This window comes from Accipiter gentilis, chromosome Z (assembly GCF_929443795.1).
Source record: "Accipiter gentilis chromosome Z, bAccGen1.1, whole genome shotgun sequence".
NCBI classification, from domain to species: domain Eukaryota; kingdom Metazoa; phylum Chordata; class Aves; order Accipitriformes; family Accipitridae; genus Astur; species Astur gentilis.
This window is the reverse complement of record NC_064919.1, coordinates 62,912,563-62,932,896: the sequence shown is the minus strand read 5'-3', so window position 1 is coordinate 62,932,896 and position 20,334 is coordinate 62,912,563. Positions and strand designations below refer to the sequence as shown.

At 36.8% G+C, this 20,334-nt stretch overlaps 1 protein-coding gene across 3 annotated transcripts in view; it reads left to right on the top strand.

Annotated features, from left to right (window-relative positions):
- Window positions 1–20,334, top strand: part of HOMER1 (homer scaffold protein 1) — a 92,421-nt gene that overhangs the window by 28,761 nt on the left and 43,326 nt on the right. For all 3 annotated transcript variants that reach the window (XM_049794436.1, XM_049794434.1, XM_049794435.1), the window contains exons 3-5: window positions 5,477–5,608; window positions 10,372–10,464; window positions 18,359–18,501. In XM_049794436.1, coding sequence (XP_049650393.1) covers window positions 5,507–5,608; window positions 10,372–10,464; window positions 18,359–18,501 — 338 coding nt within the window. In that variant the 5' untranslated portion in view covers window positions 5,477–5,506. The remainder of the gene's footprint in view (window positions 1–5,476; window positions 5,609–10,371; window positions 10,465–18,358; window positions 18,502–20,334) is intronic.

Sequence of the window (20,334 nt, the reverse complement as noted above, 5' to 3'; positions counted from 1 at the left end):
AGTATCTCTGCTATATGACATACGGCTGGGCGTTAGTACCACTATTGGCGTCTGAACTTGCAATGCCTTGTATTGTTGATTGGTTAGACAGAAACGTTAAATTTGCAAAGGAGAAAAAGCTATGCAATTTAATTCTCCCATTTAAGTTTTAAAATTAAACTGAATAAAGATGATTTTATGGCTGTTTTTTTAAAAAAATAAATTTTACATTGGAAACGTCCTGAATGCACATGTTGCCAGTGGCCGAAACCACTTGTTGAACCATACTGGTTTTGAAGCTGTCATGCCCCTCCCTTGAAGGGAATAGATCCAACCAGGTTTTATTGTATACCTTGGTGCTGGTGGGGTTTACAGCACCCTGTGGGTTTGTACAGTGGAGAGGAGAATGTGCATGTGGCTGCTCAGTTACAACGGCTCAGGAGCTGAGCAGTAAGTCAGTAAGTGGTGGCAGCTTACACATACGTTCACCTAGTCTGCAGTAAGTAAAGTTTGAGAGAGAGATACTTTAGATTTGAGTGATAATCCTATTTCTGTCCCACACCCTTCGCTCTCTTTAGGTCAATAGGTTTCAGTAGGATTCCTGAATAAAACTTAACTTCTTTACTGATTGTCTGAAAGTCATTAAGTCTTTCTTCCTGAAAACAAAAGGACATTTTTAAGACCTGAACTGAGGGATGCTTTTGTACATTGCAGATTCCCACTTGAATTTGCTTGTGGGGCCCTTTGGTTTATTTTGAGAGAGGGTTTTTTTTCCTTCTTCCCTGTCAATGGTCCTATGAGCCAGATTCAGCTGAGATAGCTCCTGCAGAAGCAAGTTCTGCTTATTTTTAATTCATTCTATGTAACGTTGTTTTCTGAAGCTACAGTCACCTCTTAAAATACTTTATACAAGAAGTGATGCATCTCCCTCTAAGCCGACTCCAGAAAATGTTATAGGACCATAAGGTGTTTGGTTTACAGGCCGTATTTTATAGTCATGTACAGTATCTGGATCCCTGTTGCCCATGGCCTGGAGATCCTGATGCAAATTATCTGATAGAACTTGAGGCTGGTTTCTGTGATCTCTTGAGTAAATATCTTTTATGCAACCTTTTTCTCCTACCACTCTAGGAATAAGAGAAAGCCTGAAAAGTAAAATTTCTTACACTGTATGACATGACAACACTGAGCAGTTGTTGCTAAGGCTTTCAGTTCACATTAATTACATAGTCATTTCATAGCTCCTTGGGAAAATGTGTTTTAGTACTTCTTTCTCTTAGGTGATGGAGGGAAGCCTCCATTATTTCTCCAGTAACACTGCAGACAGACACTAGGACTATTCCCAGAATCCTGCTCTCTTTTCTGTTCAATTTCTGGCACTTACTGAGAAAAAAAAGGAGATCGATTTTTACAGATGCAAGATAGGGAAAAAACCCTAATAATTTGTGCTCATCTAAAACAAGAGAAGACTCTGGAAAAGAGTGGTTTTCCAGTCTGTAGGTTCCATAAGCCTTGTATATATTATTTCTGAGTCAAGTCTCCTACCAGTGTTACTGCAGTAGATGATCATTATATTTTAATGACTGTTATAAAATAGTCACACATTAAAGTGTTAACCTGTTCAATGCTAAATACACATTTTAAGTAAGGCCTGTAAGCACAGGTCTTCGGTGATCTTCCTTTGAAGAAGTGAAAAAATACCATGTGTCTTAATTATTATTGCCATCAATTTTAGCACAAGATAAAACCATATTTGTCCACTGTTGTATATCTTGCAGATGCTGGGTTTGCAATCAGTAAAATGAACAGCTAAGACACATGCCCTGTTTTCTCATAGCTAAACTAATATGAAAGGAAGACATGAAAGCCATTTTATTATTCCAACAAAATCTAAAGAAAAAAAAAATCGGTTTTCTTCAAAAGCTAAATGTCTGCCTGTCAGATCGACTCTGTTCTGTTTTTAAGATATTCTTGTGCATTTATACTAACAACATTCTTAAAAGTTGATGAAATACTTGACACTTATTACACTGGTAACTCTACAGTGAAATCTGGCATAGAGGAGAGCAGTTAAAGCAGTATCTATTTAGGTAGACAAGACAGGCTTAATTACAAATTCTAATTTAAAAAATAATTTTTTTTAGCTGAAGACATGAAGGATCTAGTATTTTCCAGATGTAGCTGACACTGTCTGTATCTGTAGTATGCTCTAGCATTGCAGTTTTTAAAAGCAAAATTAATTTAGCACGTGAGAAGTCTAGCATCCTATGCTTTTAATTCAGAGAGGATTGAAAGCCTTGATTTCCTTGTAAAATTGGTAAATCTAATGAAAGGACTCTTTTGTACCACTTGGATGTGAATGTAGTTTTCCCAGTGAGAAACTTGCTGTCTTTGGACTAATGCTGTCCACTGGAGTGGAACCTCCTTATTTTTCTCTTCTGGAAAATAAAGGGAAGAATCACAGGAACCTTTAATCAATACAATTATTTTTTCTTTAAAGTTTTCTTTCTACGTTTTTCCATGGTAAGGAAGCAGTTTGGCAGTCACTGTAACCCAGCCTAAATGGAGACCACTGTCAGAACAGATAACCCCATTCTGGTCCAGGCAGCCTGTTCTGGGTTCTCTCTTGTGCATCCAGTCATGCAGTCAGCTGAAGCAGGGAGCACTCTCAGCCAAGAACCAGTTGGTTTCTCCAAGGTTTTTCGCTGGTTTAATTTGCAAACAGATATGCCACTGTCACCGTAGCAAACGCCAGTTCTGCAGGCTTTAAACCTGCCTCTTGCCTGGAGGTCCTAAGTCTGTGTCTTCAGGGTCATCTTCTACATTGAGGAGGTTACATCCATGACATACACTCTCAAATCTGTGATGTAAGTTCAGAATTAATCAATGGATGGAACTAGGGCTTAATGAAGCTAGACAACAGAGCTAGAGCTTGAGTTGGGAAGAAGACTTTTTTTCTATACAGACCCCAGGATATTTAATTTCAATTTCAAACATGTTACTGTTGACTGCTTCCATAGCAAGAGAGATTGAGCATTAAGTGAACTTGCACAACTCTGTTCTGGGCTTCAACCAGGTTATTTCAAAAGTGGGCTTCCAAGCACTAACAATGCACAAGAAGACAAGAAGCATACAACAAAAAAAGAGCTCCAGAACACCTCCTTTCCAAGAAGTCCACCTCCCTGTGTCACACTATCTCTTCTGTCCTGTCTGGCATAGACAGCTGTTTTCTATGAGGTCAGTTGGATGGAGACCATAGTGCAAGTGCAAGCCTGCTGGCTTTATATGGGCTCTGAACCTTATGCCTAGAGAAAGGAGAATGATGTCTGAATTAGCAGTAACTTCACTAACCAGCTTCTCCTGTATGAAAATCTGAGGAGGTGTTTTGTGGACAATTAATGCTGGAGGTAGTTCTTCAGTCTCTGATCACACAGCAAATCCTGTCCTTGGCCTGATGAGGCTTGTTGCTTCAAATGTAAGCTTTGAGGCATTCTAAAATTTTCCAGTTGTTGTTCACAACAGTAGCAAAAACTTGCATTTTGAGGCAGAGGTTATCAGAGAACTGCCTCTTTGATATCCTCAGCTACATCCAGTTTTGCTCTTCTAATTTAATGCAAGGTAGAGGAGCTGCCAAAGCCACTGGAGAAGATGCCAGTTTTGTTAAATTCATCTGTGCTACGGTATCTTCGCTTGTCTTTCTATGTGTTACGAACAATGTGTTCTTCTGAACTTTCTTACAATACTCCTCTCTGCCACTTCATCTGAGAATCACTATATGCATATAGGAGCTGTTTGTGGGCTTAGCTGGCCCCTCAGCTGTAAATTTTTCAGGCTTGTCCTGTAGAATTCAGGGAAAATTTTATGTTGATTGTAGCTGTGCTCCAGTGCTACCCAAATCTCAGCAAAAGCAAAGGGTGCTAAGTAAACTCCATAAATACTCATTTTAATATCCACCTAGAAGGCCATCTCACACAAGCAGTATAGACTGATTTTGACTTCTAGAAGATCTTGGGCGTGGGAGAGCAGTACTTGGTCTCTCTGATGTTGAAGTTGCTCACTGTCCCATCCTGAGAAAATACTGTTATTCTCTAGGCATCTGTACAGTTCCTGCTATTCAAAGAATAACAGAAAGATTCTTTATTTATGACAGAGAAGGAGAAGATGGTTTGGACCCTGTGGATTTTGTTGCTGCTCTAGGATTCTTCAGTAATCACTGGCTTTAACTTGCCAGGGGTAAGGCAGGGGTTTTGATTTCATGGAAGCAGGAAACATAACACAGTGATGTTCAAAAGATTCCTAACTCAGTACTGTAAGGCAATTGCAGTAGGACGCATACTGACAATAACCTTTGGAGCACAGTAACTGACGTGTAAGAAAGATTCTGGCTGAATTGTTCTGCTCACAGTGTGCGCTATTTTCTGGGAAGTTTCAAGGGCTTTCTATTTCACGTGGGTGTTGCAAAGCACCAGTGATTCATGAAAAGGGTTGCGAGTTATTTAACAAATGTGTCTGAAACCAGACAGATGAGAAAGTGTGCCTGTATTTCACCTCAAATACACATATCTTTGGGTTTATGGCTAGTTTTTCTTGTTCGTGTTGGCTGGTTGTAAACTTTACTAACCATCAGTTTTTTGGTTAAATGGAACCCATTGGTGTGACTATTAAGACTTCATCCTGACATACTTTAAGTCAGCTGGACAGTTCCACTTAGCAGATTTAGAGTATGCTAGACAAGCTTTAATGTGATGGAAATACTGTTGAAATCCATGGTAAAGCTTTAGGTGCTTTTAGTGGAACTAGCATATCATCTAATAGTTGCATTCTGAGATTTGTTTATTTTGGCAGAATTTGTATGCTGGACGATGTGCTTCTTCCATCCTGTATATAACAAGAACTAGAGAAGAAAAATGATTCTAGCAATAGCTCTTCTATAGTTGGTGTATGACCCTGTCAGTGTTAGGCATGCTTGTGTATGTATAAAGAAAAAACAGAGTCTTGTAACACAGAAACTTAAGAAGAAATTGTGCTTCTTGTTTTATTGCATCTTTTCCAGTGAGAATCGCATATGCAGCACGGGTAGGGGGAATGCAACAGTGAAGTTTACAGTGGAGCTTGAGAGGCATTGCCTTAGGGGACAAAGAAATACACTTGTGAGACAAAAAAAGGACTTCACTACTTCTTCTATTCTGATCTCATTAGCCTATGCAATGCTTTAAATGCCTTTTTTTAGACTTGCTAACTACTAAATGACTGCTCGGAATTGCTAACAGGTGCCCCCTGCCCAGCTTTTGTTCCTTTTACAGAATGTATGTGAAAATATGCTTTTGTAAGTTTAGCTGTGACTGAATTAGAAAACTCTTCCTTTGTTCCCAGTGTGTCTCATACAGTGTACACAGGTACTTGACTACAATATTGGCATTTTCAATTATGAATAGTCTTTAAAAAGAAAAAATCAAAACGACAAGACTCCTTTTTTACAACTATTATTTTTTTTCAGGCAATAATAAATAGCACTATCACCCCCAACATGACATTTACTAAAACATCCCAGAAGTTTGGTCAGTGGGCAGACAGCAGGGCGAATACAGTCTATGGCTTGGGATTTTCATCTGAACATCACCTTTCAAAAGTAAGTATGACCAGTGGCCACTATTCAGCTAGTCAAGTGGCTTAAGAATATTTGATTCCTGCTCCTTGTATCTTGACTCAGTGCTCCCTCCTGTTGTTATTTAAAAACAATTTACAAAAAAATGTTCTTTACAAAAAAATGTTTGGTATCGATCCTTATGATGTAAAAAGTGAAGATAAAGTGTGATACCTCCAAACATACTTTTAACTGGTGGAGGAAAGAAGGGAGATTTAAGCTATCACAGTGTATATTGTTAGTGCTTTCTAATTACTCATTTGTTAGGTTTCTCTTTTTTAAAAGTTGTTCCTCCATTACAGTTTTTCATGACAGAATTTAAAGGAGTAGACAGTTTAGTGTTTTTTCTATATTTAGATCTCCTAGAAAAAAAAAATTGTTGGTAGTCTTCAGATGCATTTTTGTCATTTTGAGCCACATTCACTTTCACTTTTCTACTATGTAGTGTATCAAATTACAGATATTTCAACATCTGCAGGCTTAAAGTAAAGCTAGTGGGAAATACATTCAGTGTAAAAGAAAACTACATTTTCCTGTTGGAATACAAGAGTCGAAGTGTTTACTAAAGAAACTCTGTGCCATATGTGCAGGTTTTTTTCTGGTCTACTTGTGCAGGAGGGGAAGTACACCTTATTCCAAGGAAAGCAGTAACCCCTGTTTCTCAAACTGATAGTATAGTTCCTCTGAGCACCCTTTCTACAGTACCTATTGCTGTTGATACTACTCTGGTAGATGGGTCCAGGAACCTGTACAAGCCAGTATCATTTTTCTTCAGAAGAGGAATTTCAGTTCAGTTTAAGAACATCTCTACATTGAGCAGAGAATTTTCCTCTTTGAAGTATACAAAAGATCTGGAAACCCAAGTCCAATAAAAGGAATATATAGTATATGTTTAAGTAAGGAATAATGACTGGCATGTTATTTTAAAAAAAAAGTAATCATACCAGCCCTTCTGAGAAAGTAATTGTCACTATCCAAGGATAAGCATGGGCCTGTTAGAAAACCATTAAAATGAGAACCAATACATCTGCTTTATTTGGACAAGTGTTACACTTGTAATATTTCTTCCTTTCATAGTCAGATAGCTTTCATTTCCACGAAGCAACACAAGCACGGGAAACTCGGAATGGTAACTAATATTCCATGTGCGTTTGTGCACCTATCATTGCCTCAGTGAACTGGAAACTTTGTTACTTACTTAAATTGGTGTGTATATCCTAGAGGCACTTGCTTACCAATGTGGTAATAACTTTTCTTAATATTTCAATGAATTTTGCAGAAATGCTAATTTAGTTTACCTCTGTCATAGACTAGTTTGTTTTACTTAATGACAGAATGCTTCTTTGGTGGCAAAGTGTCATGCTGTAGTCATGCACACTCTGTGTTTGCCTGACTTTAAACATTAGGTTATCCTTGCCAGTGAAAATATTTTGGGTTGACTCTTTTCTTGCTCTCCCCATGTGGTACTTACTGCCTTCTTATTTACAGTTGCAATTCCATTCTTTCACTGCCCTCAAATGGATGTTAACCTTGGCTTAAAACTTTATATTGTTGCAAAAATAATTGGAAAAGCTAAAGTAGATATTTTGTATTAAGTATGTGCTTGATTAGCAGTTACTCAAATTGCTGTGTTTTATGAAGAATACGCAAACCTATTGAGAAAAATACCAAGTCACAGACCTTTTCTGAAGCTTAGTGATGAATCTTCAGGACCTTTTCAGCAAACTGTTCCTGTTACATTATATTTTAATTATCAAACTGACATTCATGTGAGTAGCAACTGCTGATCATTGCTACTAAAATTCATAAAGGTAAAACTTTCTGTGTTATTTTAAAATTAACAAACATATTTGGTGGGGGAAAGGAAACTTTTCTTTAGATTACGGTCTATTCAGTCACTGGATTTGGTAGATATGTTGGTCTTGGAATCAGAAAAGCTGAATTGGAAACCCTGGATCTGCTGTGTGGCTTTAGGCAAATCACATCTGTATTCTCTTTCTCATCTCGTCTCTCTGCTCAGATTACTAACTATCTCATCTGCGCACTGGCATTGTAGTCAGGTTTATCAGATCACTCTATGGTACACCTAACACTGTAGGACATGAAATCTAATTTAAGGCTCAGGTTACTATGGGATATTAGTAATAGGGCTAACAAATAAACTGTATTAATGGATTTTTTCAGAAACAGGTTGCATGTAGAGTTTGTCTTAAAAATTGATTCTGGAACTTCTTTTCTGTATTTGATTTATCAAAGTCTTTAAGTGAACGGCCCTGTTGTATGTAATTTGTTATGCAGTAGTGTCTATTGGCCCCAATGAAATATTTCAAGTTCCATGGAGCAAAAGACAGCCTGCGACCACAAAAAACTTAGTCTAGTCTGTGACTGATTTCCACAGATTAATGAAGCAAATAATCAGAACAAATAGAGTAAACTGTTCTCAGATCATTGTCTGCTTAGCTTACGGTAAATATTTGACTTCTGGACTATTTGGTTTTGGTTCATATGCCTTTGTCCTCCTAACCTAATTACTAGGGTGGAGTGCAACAGCAGTAACCTCTTTCTGTACAATTATTGTGACTGAGAATTAGTGGAGTGAGAATATCTGATACAAAAATACTGGCACTCTAATGAACTTCACACACAAACAGTACAGAAGATAATTAATTAAACATTTGTTTATCTTCATTAGACCTTTTCTTAATGTGTTAGACCACAAATTCACCTTAAGGTTGTTCCATCAGAAGTCAGTGACACCTGAAAAATGATTCCTGTGTTGAAGAATACTCCTTTCACAGGATCAGGATTTGCTAGCAGAGTCCCTCTTGCTGCTGCAGTAGGAGGAATGGAATGTTCCATGATCTTCAGAAAAAAATGAGACCTCTTTCTCATTCACAGTCTAAGTCTGTGCTTTTGATGGTATCCTGATGAATGAGAAGAAATATTCCTTTTCAGGTTTGCTGTCTGTCTTACACCTTTGAATTAGTTGACCTGCTTTATTCTGTATAACTTAAGAGTATGCTAAATGGCAAAAGTGCCACCACAGATACTTGTGAGAGCCTCTTGTAGTCTCCCTGCACAATTTTTCATCTTTTCTTTAAAATATTGATCCTACAGAGAGCCTTTCCTTTCATACCATGAGATCTCATCTTTGTTATTCAGGAATTTTATCAAGAGGTTGCTGTTATCCATCACCTGACTTATTTCAAGAAATTCTAGTACATTTGTGAAAATTTCCACTACATTAGCCTTGTTGGCTCTTTCTTAGGCTGTTACCTGTTTATCTGTCTATTATGTATTTTTTTTACAGTTTCTACCACTGTAATACAGAAAGTCGTATCTACTGCCTTGCATGTCTTCAGCCATTTATTCTAAACCTCAGCATCATGTTTGCCATTTACAAATTCTCTGGTCTAAAAGCTGACTTAAATAATAGGTTACCCATCAGATTTTGAGATCTATGTACAAGTCTTAAATAAGTATCATCTAGTTCTGGTGATCTGTTGACAATCTTAGCATCTGTTCTGAGATGTTTTTTGATGCTGGGTTAGACTTTCATGGTGGTATCTTTTGTCTCCTTCTATATTCAGGAAATGTATGCTTTTAAATAACCTGACAGATGAAATATAGGATACAAGTGGAGAGAAATGATATTTCCTCAAATACTGATAGCCTACCAGGAAAAGTTTAAAGACAAGTGAAATTCTGACTGAAAATAGTTGAGGAGATTGTGTCACGCAAAGGGTAGCCTTCGTGCTTTCTAAATACATGCAGTGCAAAACAATTTCTTTGTAAGGTGCTGCTGGAGAGATGTAGAAGCTGTTGGTGAAGCTTCCAATGTTTTTGCAGAATCATTTCAGTCTTAAGCTGATCATAATAAGTTAATGTTCTCTATAAAAGCACTAGGAAACAAAAACAAATGCTTGGCTACTACAGCAATTAGTGTAGCATCAAACAGATCTATGAAGCCAAGTTTTTCTCTAGTCAGAGAAACTAGGCCCTATTCTTAATAAAATGACTTAATCTCAAGTTTAAAAGTGCATGTATTTCTAAATTGCTGCTTTAGCCATTTTCTTGAAGAGGGACATGTAGCATTGATATCAAGATTCATATGGCAGTTCATTGGGCAATCCTTGAATTTAGTGTTCAGTATATGCAAGTGTTTAGTTCAATGAATTTGGATTGATGTCAGTGAACAATCAAGAAATGAACTTGACTCAATATTCCCACTGCTGCTTACCTAATTAGCTGTTAGAATTATAAATGCTGTTAAAATTTGGAAAGAAATCAGTATTGTTTCAGTCATGGAAGAACGAAGCCCATTGAAAACTCTAGGCTAATAGTGACCACAGTAGGCTTCAGAACCAGATCATTTGTTGTCAGGAGGAGACTAAAACATGAATCTGAAAGGAGCTGTGTAAGGCAGCTTGGCGCTATTATTAGCCATCTCTGAGGTGAGGTTTTCTAACACTGTCAGCAACAGATCAAACTTCATTGCATCATAATTTTCCTGACATATAAACAGTGTACACATTATGTCTGAAAAGCACTAAAAGGTGTATCACTGTGTAACTCATTTAAATGAGTATCTAATAAGGAGAAAAATTAAAAAAATTCTACAGACAGAATTTGTCTTTGTAAAATGTTAAGTACAGCATTCTGTTCTGCATGTAATGTACTACTTCATGCCTACTCTTTCTCTTTTTCCTTTTTTTTTTTTTTTTTTTTTTAAACATATGTACCTTCAGTTTGCTGAAAAATTTCAGGAATTTAAAGAAGCTGCACGACTAGCGAAGGAAAAATCCCAAGAAAAGATGGAGCTAACAAGTACACCTTCTCAAGTGAGTCTTATTGCCTGATTCAAGGCTAGTACTTTCATAACTGTGCTATTTACTGTATTGTATCTTACACACACGTATTAAAAATGATTGGGGTACTTCCCAGTCACTGTGAATCCTTTCAACATTCAGAAGTGTCAGGAGGTTTAAGAATATATTTAACATGCACTACAGAAGTGTACAAGACACTTGCTTTAAAATAAAATTGGCCTTTTGCCTTTTATTTATTCCCATTCCTTCATTTGAGCTTTCCCCAGTAACTTTCTTTGAGCTTTCCTGTGAATAAACATGGTGAGTATAAGTAAATGTAAGTAAATCTATAATAAACATGGTGAGTGTAAGTAAATGTAAGTAAACCTATAATAAACACCTTTTGTGTTTTTTCTAATTTTATCTGTGAAACTTCAGGCAGTGCACTGTAAAGTACTTTTATAGAAGAATCATAACAACAAAAATCAAAGTTAAAACAGCAAAGTATTTTTACTTATTTCCTACTGTGTAGTATTCACTTGTGAAATGTGTTGAAGGAAGATGACAGATTCACATGCTGGTTCTGGAGTTTTAGTGCAGTTAGCCATGATGTAAAAGAAGAGTTTATAAAAAAGGTATCTCAAACATGAACTGGGTTAATATAGTCCTAATAGAAGGATAAATTAATATAGTCACATTTACATTAGTCATGCCTAAAATTAATTTACTTGAAAATGAGTACTTTGAATTTGCTTAAAAAAAGAAATTGCATGAGGCTTTTATGACCCTCCACTCCTACCCCTGCTGCCCACTGTTTCTGGTTCTGTGTGTAGCTGTTTGCTTTGTTTAAAGCAATAGTGAAAACAAGGGTAATTCCTTCTCTTGGAGGATGAAGCAGCTTTAAAACTACAGTAGGGGTTCTTGAGATGAGTAGGATTAATGCAGCTGAGTCTTTTTTTCCTGCGGAGTCTTTGTTCATTGAATCAGTGCATCTCTTGGGTGCTTTGCACTGTAATGTGCTCCTTATCTTTGCTGGAACAAGGGTGGCAGGCAGTTTGCAACAAGCTGTACGAACAGTTTTATTGCCACCAGAAAGCTACATCTGGTGCCCTTCCAAGAGAAGTCAGTGGTAACCACAAGAATATACACAATGAACCAACCTCATGTTTTTTTCCTGGTAGGCATTTTGCCTAAGTGCTAGGTTGGCTTTTGCTATTAAGGGGAAACTGCTTGCTGTACTGTAACAGGAGAAAAATAAGGCAATCTTTTTTTATTAGTTTTCTTGACTGTCTCTAAATTTCTGATAAATTCCATAAATAAACACAGATAATGGAAGTAGGTATTTCCATAGTATAACCTAGTATACACCTGGCTTTAGAACCAGTGAAGTGCTTCTGCCAGCCTTCTAGTTACTCGATATTATGGGCAAAACAATTACTCTGCTTCTCTTTTGACATGTTGATTAATAGTCTGGACTCAGAAGTTAAATCTGACACTGTTGAATGGATTGACTTATAATCTGGTTTGGACATAAATTTGAACTACTCACTCAGAGACAAGATACTCTCATCTAGCAGCTGCCCAGGGTTGAAGCTTTCTCTTGAACTATATGAGCTATTAATATTGTTCATTTTCCTGTACAGATTTCCTTTTATACTTGGAACCTAACATTTTATACTGTAGGCAGTTACAGAAATGTTACCTTGAGTGGTTCTATAATGCATGCTGAGAGCTGCAATTTAATTACTGCACACTTAGGAATAATTTCATGTTCAGGCCTTACTTTTCATCTCTTGGCTTTTTGCTGTGTTGATAAGTTAGCATATTATTCTGAAAGATACAGTTAATGCAAGCGCTGACACATCAGCATAATAGTCTTCACATACTTAAGGCTTCTCATTAGTTCCCCAGAGAGAAGGGAGTTGAATCAGGAATGTTGGAGTTTGGAGCAGATGAGAAGCAATGGCTTCATGGCAAACTGCAGCACTTCCATGATGCTGTAGCTCATTCAAAGAGATTTATGACTGGGGCAAGAATGGGTGCGTGGTTATGGGGAGGGAAGGTGGGACCCTAGAGACATGTGAAGGAGCACTTGCTGTCATTTTGATCATCTGCCAAAAAGTGGCTGCAAGGCAATTCAAGTATTGCCTTTCTTGCAGTGGCCAGTCAAGACTTCACAGGAGCCCAGCTTTTTTAGGAAGCTTTGAGAGGAAAGGCATTGGGAGGTAGTGTGTGAGTAGTGAGCTCTGTAATGGTAACCCAGTTAGCTACAAGTGTTAATTGCTCTTCTGTTTTGGACTTGTAGTTGTCCTTCTGCATTAATAGGTAGGAAGATAGGGCATATCAAGACTGGAAAATAAACATGTCAAATAGAACGTTATATTTCTTTTGGTACTGCTTCAAAAAAATGCCCTTATTATTTACTAGTTAATGTACCAGGTATGGTACATTGCCCACCTTCTCTGCTACACAGTTCTGAAAAAGAAAAAGTACACGTGCTTTTTTCTGCATTCAGTATGTCCCTACAGGTTGAATCTTTATTAAAATTTCTCTACAACTAGTGTAACAAAACCCTGCATGAGGTATTTGCTCTTCACTGTTGTTTGATGTAACCCTGCAAATACTGCTGGTATGTGTGAGTTTGTTCTGAAGGTCCTGCAAAAACTTGTTGTGAAACTAAGGAGAAAGAGAAAACCAGGCAACAATGGAAATATCTCAGAAATAGAACATGTATTGGTAGTTCAAGTACTTACCAGAGTTAACCATGTTACAACTTAAGAACAATCTTATCTATAGTCCACTGAAGTTAGGCTGCTTCTCTAAGGTGTTATGAGCTTTAGCAAAGTGTTGGTACTATTTGGCTAGATATTTCCACCAGAAATGTGCCTCAATTGCCAGGAAGTAGTAGTTCATGTTAAGGAATTTTTGGATGTGCTGTTTAATCTGGTAGCATGTATTCTTTGGCAGGGTGTGTGGGTGTGTGTCTGTGTGTGTAACACATAGTAGAAAGAAAACAATACATAGCCCAATTTGCAAGTACTTAATAGCAGGAGTTCCCTTTCCCCTAAAGCTATGCTGCTGCTAATTTTAAACTATGCATTCTTACAGTTTCTTTAATACTGCCCGTTCTCCTATTTACCAGCAGGTTTTGCTTTAATTTTGCAGAATATCTGATAATATATATAAAATCACCATTTACCTTGATTGTAAAAAGAACTTAACTTGTCCAGAGAAAGACAGTGGCCTGGACCAATAAATTACAAGAGAGATGCTCTTTTGTTATGTGTAAATCTCACTGAGTGCACGGTGCATTCTTTCAGAAAACATTGTTTCTGTGTCAGAGAACTTGTACTTTCGACCCATCTGTATTAAGATGGATTAATATAGTAATACACACTTTATCTATACCTGATATGTTTGGTGGATTCAGTCTAGAAAGTAGTTGTCTATTTTGGTACTTCTAAGACCACCTATGCACAGAGGTACCCCATCTGGTGTCCCTTCAACTCAGCATTAGGAAATAAAGCTTTGCAATGCTCTTATCTGGTTTATATAAAACTAAAATACTGGCTCCCCTGCGGTGCCACCTCTATTTCACAGACCCATCTGTTAATATAGGGAATTATTTTGCTCATGTCATAAACTCATGGATCTTACAGTGACAAGCCACCCATGGCCTATTTTCAGTTACAAGATTGCCAGTGCACTGAAAGATCAACACTTCAACTTGGAGTTCACTGAGCTGCATGAACTAATAGCCTGAAAACAGTGTTGTGTCCGTTCCCCCCCCCCCTTTTTCTTTTTCTTTTTTAAAGTAACCTTAATTGGGTTCAAGTACAGAACCAAATAGAGCAGTTTGTTTGCAGTCTCACCACATCAGTCTTACAATGAGCTGGAGTCTGAACCTCAGTTCTTCTTCTTGTCTAAGCAAGAATCTCTCCTCAGATATTTTATTTGACCCTGATAATTTCAGATTAAGACATCTGTTAATTTCTGAAAATGTGTGGTGAGTAATTCACTCAAAATAGTCTTTTCTGTGATTCTGAGCCCCTCCTATACAGACTGTTAGAATAACTATTGCCTGAAAAGTTCTAGACACACAACATTTTTTAGTGCAAGGAATGGGTTGGTTTTGACAAAACGGTTATGGTTTATCACCTGTTAGCTTTTTTTTTTGTAGCAGTACAAAATGTACTTACAAAGCTTGTGGGAAAAATAACCTTCTGGGATGTTATGTGAATTTCTATACTGGAACAAATGTTTCACATGTGTTAATGGTATCTGAGTCAGTAACTGACAGACTTATGCCATTGCCATTCAGTACTGAACGTAGAAGCAGTGTGAAGAACAGCAATGCCAGGGAAGTGTATAGAATATTTAATGAGAAAACAGTATAACAATTAATAAGAAAACAAGATGGAATTGGTTTGGTTTATTCATGATTTTAGAACCATCTACCTACTCCTTTTCTTCTGTTCTGTATTTAGTCACCATAAAAGGTGGCTTGATCTGTGCTGTGAAGTCTGCTTGTTTTACTTTAAAAATTCTTTCGTGAGTGCATGCATTTTGTTTATAAGATTTTGAAATTTAAGGCATCTTTTGATGAATTCCCCTCTGTTATGTTTAGTTTATATAATATAGGCAATGTAATTTTTATACTGCTTGACATCACTGAAGTCCTGCATACTCTTTAGTAGGGCCAGAGCTCCTTTAGACAGTGCAGGTCTCTCACAAACTCTTAAATAGCACAATATACATGAGTCAGACACTCACATTTACTTGTCATGTAGAAAAACACTAATCCTGAGTCCATGTGTAAGTCCAGGACTGGTGAGTGACTTAAAGTTCAATATCCTCCAGAAGCCTACATATGATAGAATAGTGTTTTTTTTACCACAGGAGAGCTGTTAATCCTTTCTTCTCAAATGCATGAAATATCTATTTGTAGCTGTCATGAGTGGGAAATAGCAGGCCTTAAAATATATCACTGATTTTCAGGAAGACTTGTCATTTTCAATTTAAGCACTGGTTTTTTCCATATAGTGTCTATACAGTTGACTGTTAGAACTAAGTTAACTGGCTCTCCTAGCTAGGAGGGAAGGGTGCAAATCTCTTTTTAAGCTGACTGCAGTTTCTTCCCCAACTCTGTAAAGTCTGGAGTGGATGTGTGAAGCTGTAATGGTATGGAATAAAAAAACTCATTACATATGAACATCTCAAAAAAATGTTTCTAAAATTCTTTTACTCTCTTTAATTAATATAAAATGGGAACATATTATTTGTAAACATATGTAAAAAATTTGTTCAGTGTAAATGGCTTTTTCAGTTGTTTTTGGTGTTTTGTTCATAGCCAACTTCATTATAGTTGCCTGCAAATAAATTATTTATCATGCAGGGATAGTTGTGAGTGTGTGAGAGCACTGATTAACCTGTATTATTGGTGGAAGAAATACACAGTAGAATCTGATGCTTCTTTTGTACATAAAAAATCAGCCCCTCATGAATTTGCAGGCATTAGGTATTACACAGGCTGCGATGTTTGTCTGCATTAGTTTTTGTTACTTGAATTTCATTCACATTAGAAGTCTGTGAAAGTGCTTTACTGAAAATGAGCGTAGATGGAACTTGCATGTTTGTTTTTCTTCTGCTGAAATCATTTTTATGCATTCACGCTTAAAACATCTTAATAAGTGGCCTCTGGCTTTATGTGCCTAATAATACTGTTGTAGAAATTTAGCTTAAAGATACAAGCCATCCAGATTTTGTAGGGTGTGGTATGTATTTTTAGAATAGTAGTGTAGTTTCGGAAGAGGAGGAAATAAAAGAGAAACTCTTGGGTCCATAAAGGCTTTCATTTAATGTCACTGGAAACTGTTTATCAAGTCAGAAGCTAATAATAGACAAAACTATATAATCTGTATAGAATAACTCATTTGCTTGATGATTTTGCCAGCTCTGCTCTCCTTTCACAATGAATTTCAATTCAGTTTCAATTTAGTGAAATTGTTCTGCAAAAACAAAGATTTCATTTTGACTTGAAGTATTAACAGTTAAGATAATAGTTTTGAGAATAAAATAATGAGATTCTTCCTGAAAGTAGGTAACAATTTGCATTCATGTAATAAAAAAATCTACATTTCTATTATAAATAACAGTTTATATCTGTGGAATTAATTCAGTATAAGCTTACTATTTCTGCTTTTTAATGAGCAGAAATTTAATAAGGTGCAGAATGGAGACATTGGTGCATGTGCATTTTATAGCTTGATGAATGCTAAATATAATAGAATGTTGTATCACACATGAATTCAAGTTGTAGTGAGATACATATCTCTCGCTATGTGAGAAATGTGGCAGAATAAAAGCAAAATTTTGACAGTTGTTGTGCTGCAAGTGCCTAATGTAGAGTGCAATGAAAATGTTGAACAAGATATTTTTGATTAAGGGACACCAGAAAGGTGTGGAAAGTGATCATGACAGCCAGATCTTACTTTCTGTAAAAGAACTGAGTTTTTCCATCTAGTTAAATCTCAAAGTCAAGGATGACATTTCCTATAGATGGAGGATCAGCTTCAGTATTGGCTTTCAAAAAGCCTTATCCTTGTAAACTAGTTGAAGGCTACAAGTGGAGGCTCAAAATTAGGCCCTGGTCTTTAAAGATCGTGACCATCTTCAGGTATTTTGTAATTCCTTCTGAGACTGCTGTTCTTCAGCTTCCTATGCAATGTCAAAGAGCTGGGAAGAGGAGCTGCTGGCCTTCCAGAGACTGCACTTGTGCTTCAGTTTAGTACCTTTAAACAGCAGTTTTATCTGTTCCTCATGCAGATGGTAGAAGGCTGTGTGGCCATAGGAGTTGCTTAGCTTTTGGAAATACTGTAATTCAGCCAGTCCTCTGCTGTATAGTCATCCTTCCATGACATCCATTGAACTCTATTCATGAAACTCCTCTACCTTAGAGTTAAGTGCTACCACTTGATTACTGAAAGCCTGCTAAGACATTTTAAAATCAAGATGAGCTACTTAGCTTTTATAACTTGCTTATCTCATGCAAAAATCATTACTTGAAAAAGAATATAATACAACAGGAAAGGAAATACTAAAACCACATACAGGGACTAAAAAGTCTATAACGTTCTAACTTGGGATGTGGGCTACAAAGGTGTACTTTGTATGAACGAGAAGTACTTTTCAGTTTTTTGGCCAAAACACAAATGCACCTGTTAACATGATGAAGGGTGATTAAAAAACCACACCAGTGCCTTTGCTGGGAGGCAGCCATTAAGTTTTTTAGGTGTCCAGTTACATAGCAGTAGCAGAAGCTGCCTGGGTATAGCTGGAGTATTCTCCTTCCCAGATAATACCATGACCAGCAAGAGGTAGGCCAGGCTAATGTGCCTACAGAGGTTTTTGCAAGGACTCTGCTGAACAAGTGTTCTTTACAGATGGCTTATAGGTGGAACAGTGAATGCGCCTTCAATGGGCCTTCCACTGTTCTCTTCAGTTAATAAACAATATGAAAGCTAGATTTTGAAACAAATATCAGAATTGTTTGTTTGACCGTCTTAAAATATAAAGTAAGAGACAAGAATCCTGGATGTCAATAGTCACACGTTGTGTAGCAGGATGAGGGCTGAATGTAATACCAGGTAGGAGAGAGGTCTGTAATAAGCAGGAGGCTGGATACCTGCAAATAATTTGTAGGTCAAATAATTTGTGTTTTTTACTAGCCAATGTGATTCTTACGGTAGTATACTTCTCAATTAAATTCAAATGGTGAATCCCATGAGGGATGCTGGAAATCTGAGCCTCACATTAATAGTAGCTAAAATCTGTGTATCATTTAAGAATTAATGTTAGTGCTTATATGCACATAGCCTTCCTGAGCAGGTCAGTTTGTAATTTTAATGTGTTGTTTATTTTACTTAAGGAATCAGCTGGAGGGGATATTCAGTCTCCTTTAACGCCGGAAAGTATTAATGGGACAGATGACGAGAGAGCGACGCCGGAAGTGACGCAGAACTCAGAACCAAGGGCTGAACCAACCCAGAACGCATTGCCATTTACCCATAGGTACAGATTCCATTCCCACATCCTGATTAAGTGATACCTGTCTCCTTCCTCGTTAAAGGGACGTTTTCCCATATTGTGTGGAAAAAATGAAACTCAACCCCCACAAAAAAACCCTGGACTGGCCCTCGGATTTGCAATATAATCTTTGCTTTGGAAAAAAAAAAAATGTATGAGAAAAACTCTTGGAATAAGATTTGGGGGAACGTTACTTTATAGCTTAATCAGCTTAACATGAGCCCTTGAACACTGGTTAGTGTAGGTGTCCCTTTAACAGGAAGCATTATTTCAATGTCTGAGATCTTAGTGAAATTAACTGCTTCATAGAATACTCCAATTAAATTATTTTTGCACACATTCTTTAAATGACTGATAGGACTGGATGTCAGCCTTTCATTGATAAGTTGTTGGAAGAGAAGGGACTCTTACAACACTTCTGCATTATGAAGTTTAAAGCAGCCTTTAACTGAACAGTTCTCTGACAGTTGAAAACATTTTTCAACTTTTTTTGAAATATGAGAGAAATGTAGTTCTGCTTCAGACTGAATTTGTTGCACTAGGAATGCTGTGTTCTATTCTTCTTTAAGAATGCTAAGACTTTTTATTTAATGATACCACTAAGGAGTTAAGATGGATGTATCTTGCCTATTAGAAATAATTGTAAATGGGTCACTCAATAAAACACATAATGTATTGAGACCATGGAGAGTAAGTGAAACACTTAATAAACTTAGAGCAGAGCTAGGAATACTAGATTCATTTTTTTAAACATTCTAATTTAGTTTAGATGGAGTTTAAGAGCTCTTGATCAAAGGTTGGGGAATACTAGGACATCAGATATGTCATGCAATTCAGAATGAGCAGAAGTGGAACTGGTATTGTGCAGGACTTCTCAGTTTTTGTAAGAGAATAATACTGTCAATCGTATCTGAAAAAATAATATGCATTTTCAATGAGAAAAAAACCTTTACTTTTGCACTAATTTTTTAACAGAGTGATTGTGTTTATTTTTATACTTCCAACTGTCACTAGTGCGTCTATTACAAGCTTTAGAAGAAATGGTGCTTTGTGAGAGTGCTGTGTGCATGTTGAACGAGTATTACAAATATTGCACGTCTGTCAGTGTTCTGTAACAAGTTTGTTTGAACTGTTTGTGTGTTGGAATTCTCTATCAATATTTTTGTGAAAAGGAGTTGTGATAAAGTCCACACATGAGTAATGTTGTTTGTTTTTTTTAAAAATGATAGCTGCAAGATCTCCCCTGTCATTCTGCGTATGTAAATGAGTTTTCTGGTATGTCAAATAGTAACTATGCTTTGCTCTGCATTGAGCATGACTGAAGATACATTTGAAACTACGTGGTTGTAATTTTTGATGGTGTAGAATAGACGCTACAAAACTTTTACGTGCTTTGCATTTTTCTATCTACGTCATGCGTGCAGTGCGAGTGCCTGATTTTAGTTTTTTGTCCCGTTAAATACCACTAGCTAGAATTGGTCTTTCAACAACAACTCTGCATTTTGAGGGTCACTTTTCATGATGATTCTCAAAAGACCAGTGTTTTGTCTTGCTAATGGTAGTTTCAGATTTGTTAGTGAGCTATTACTGAAGAAAACACAAATTTTTAAAACCCTTTGAAATAAATTTAATTTTGGACTGGGTAAGGTTTTTATTATAAATAAATAAAGAATATTTATCTATTTATTATAAATAAATAAAGATGCATGAAATAGATGGAAAGTGAAGCCTCCAGGATTGTGTTAGTCCTGGTTAAATGGGCATGTTTTTGTAGAGGCATTTCATAATACTGAATTGGCAACTAGGTAGACACACCTC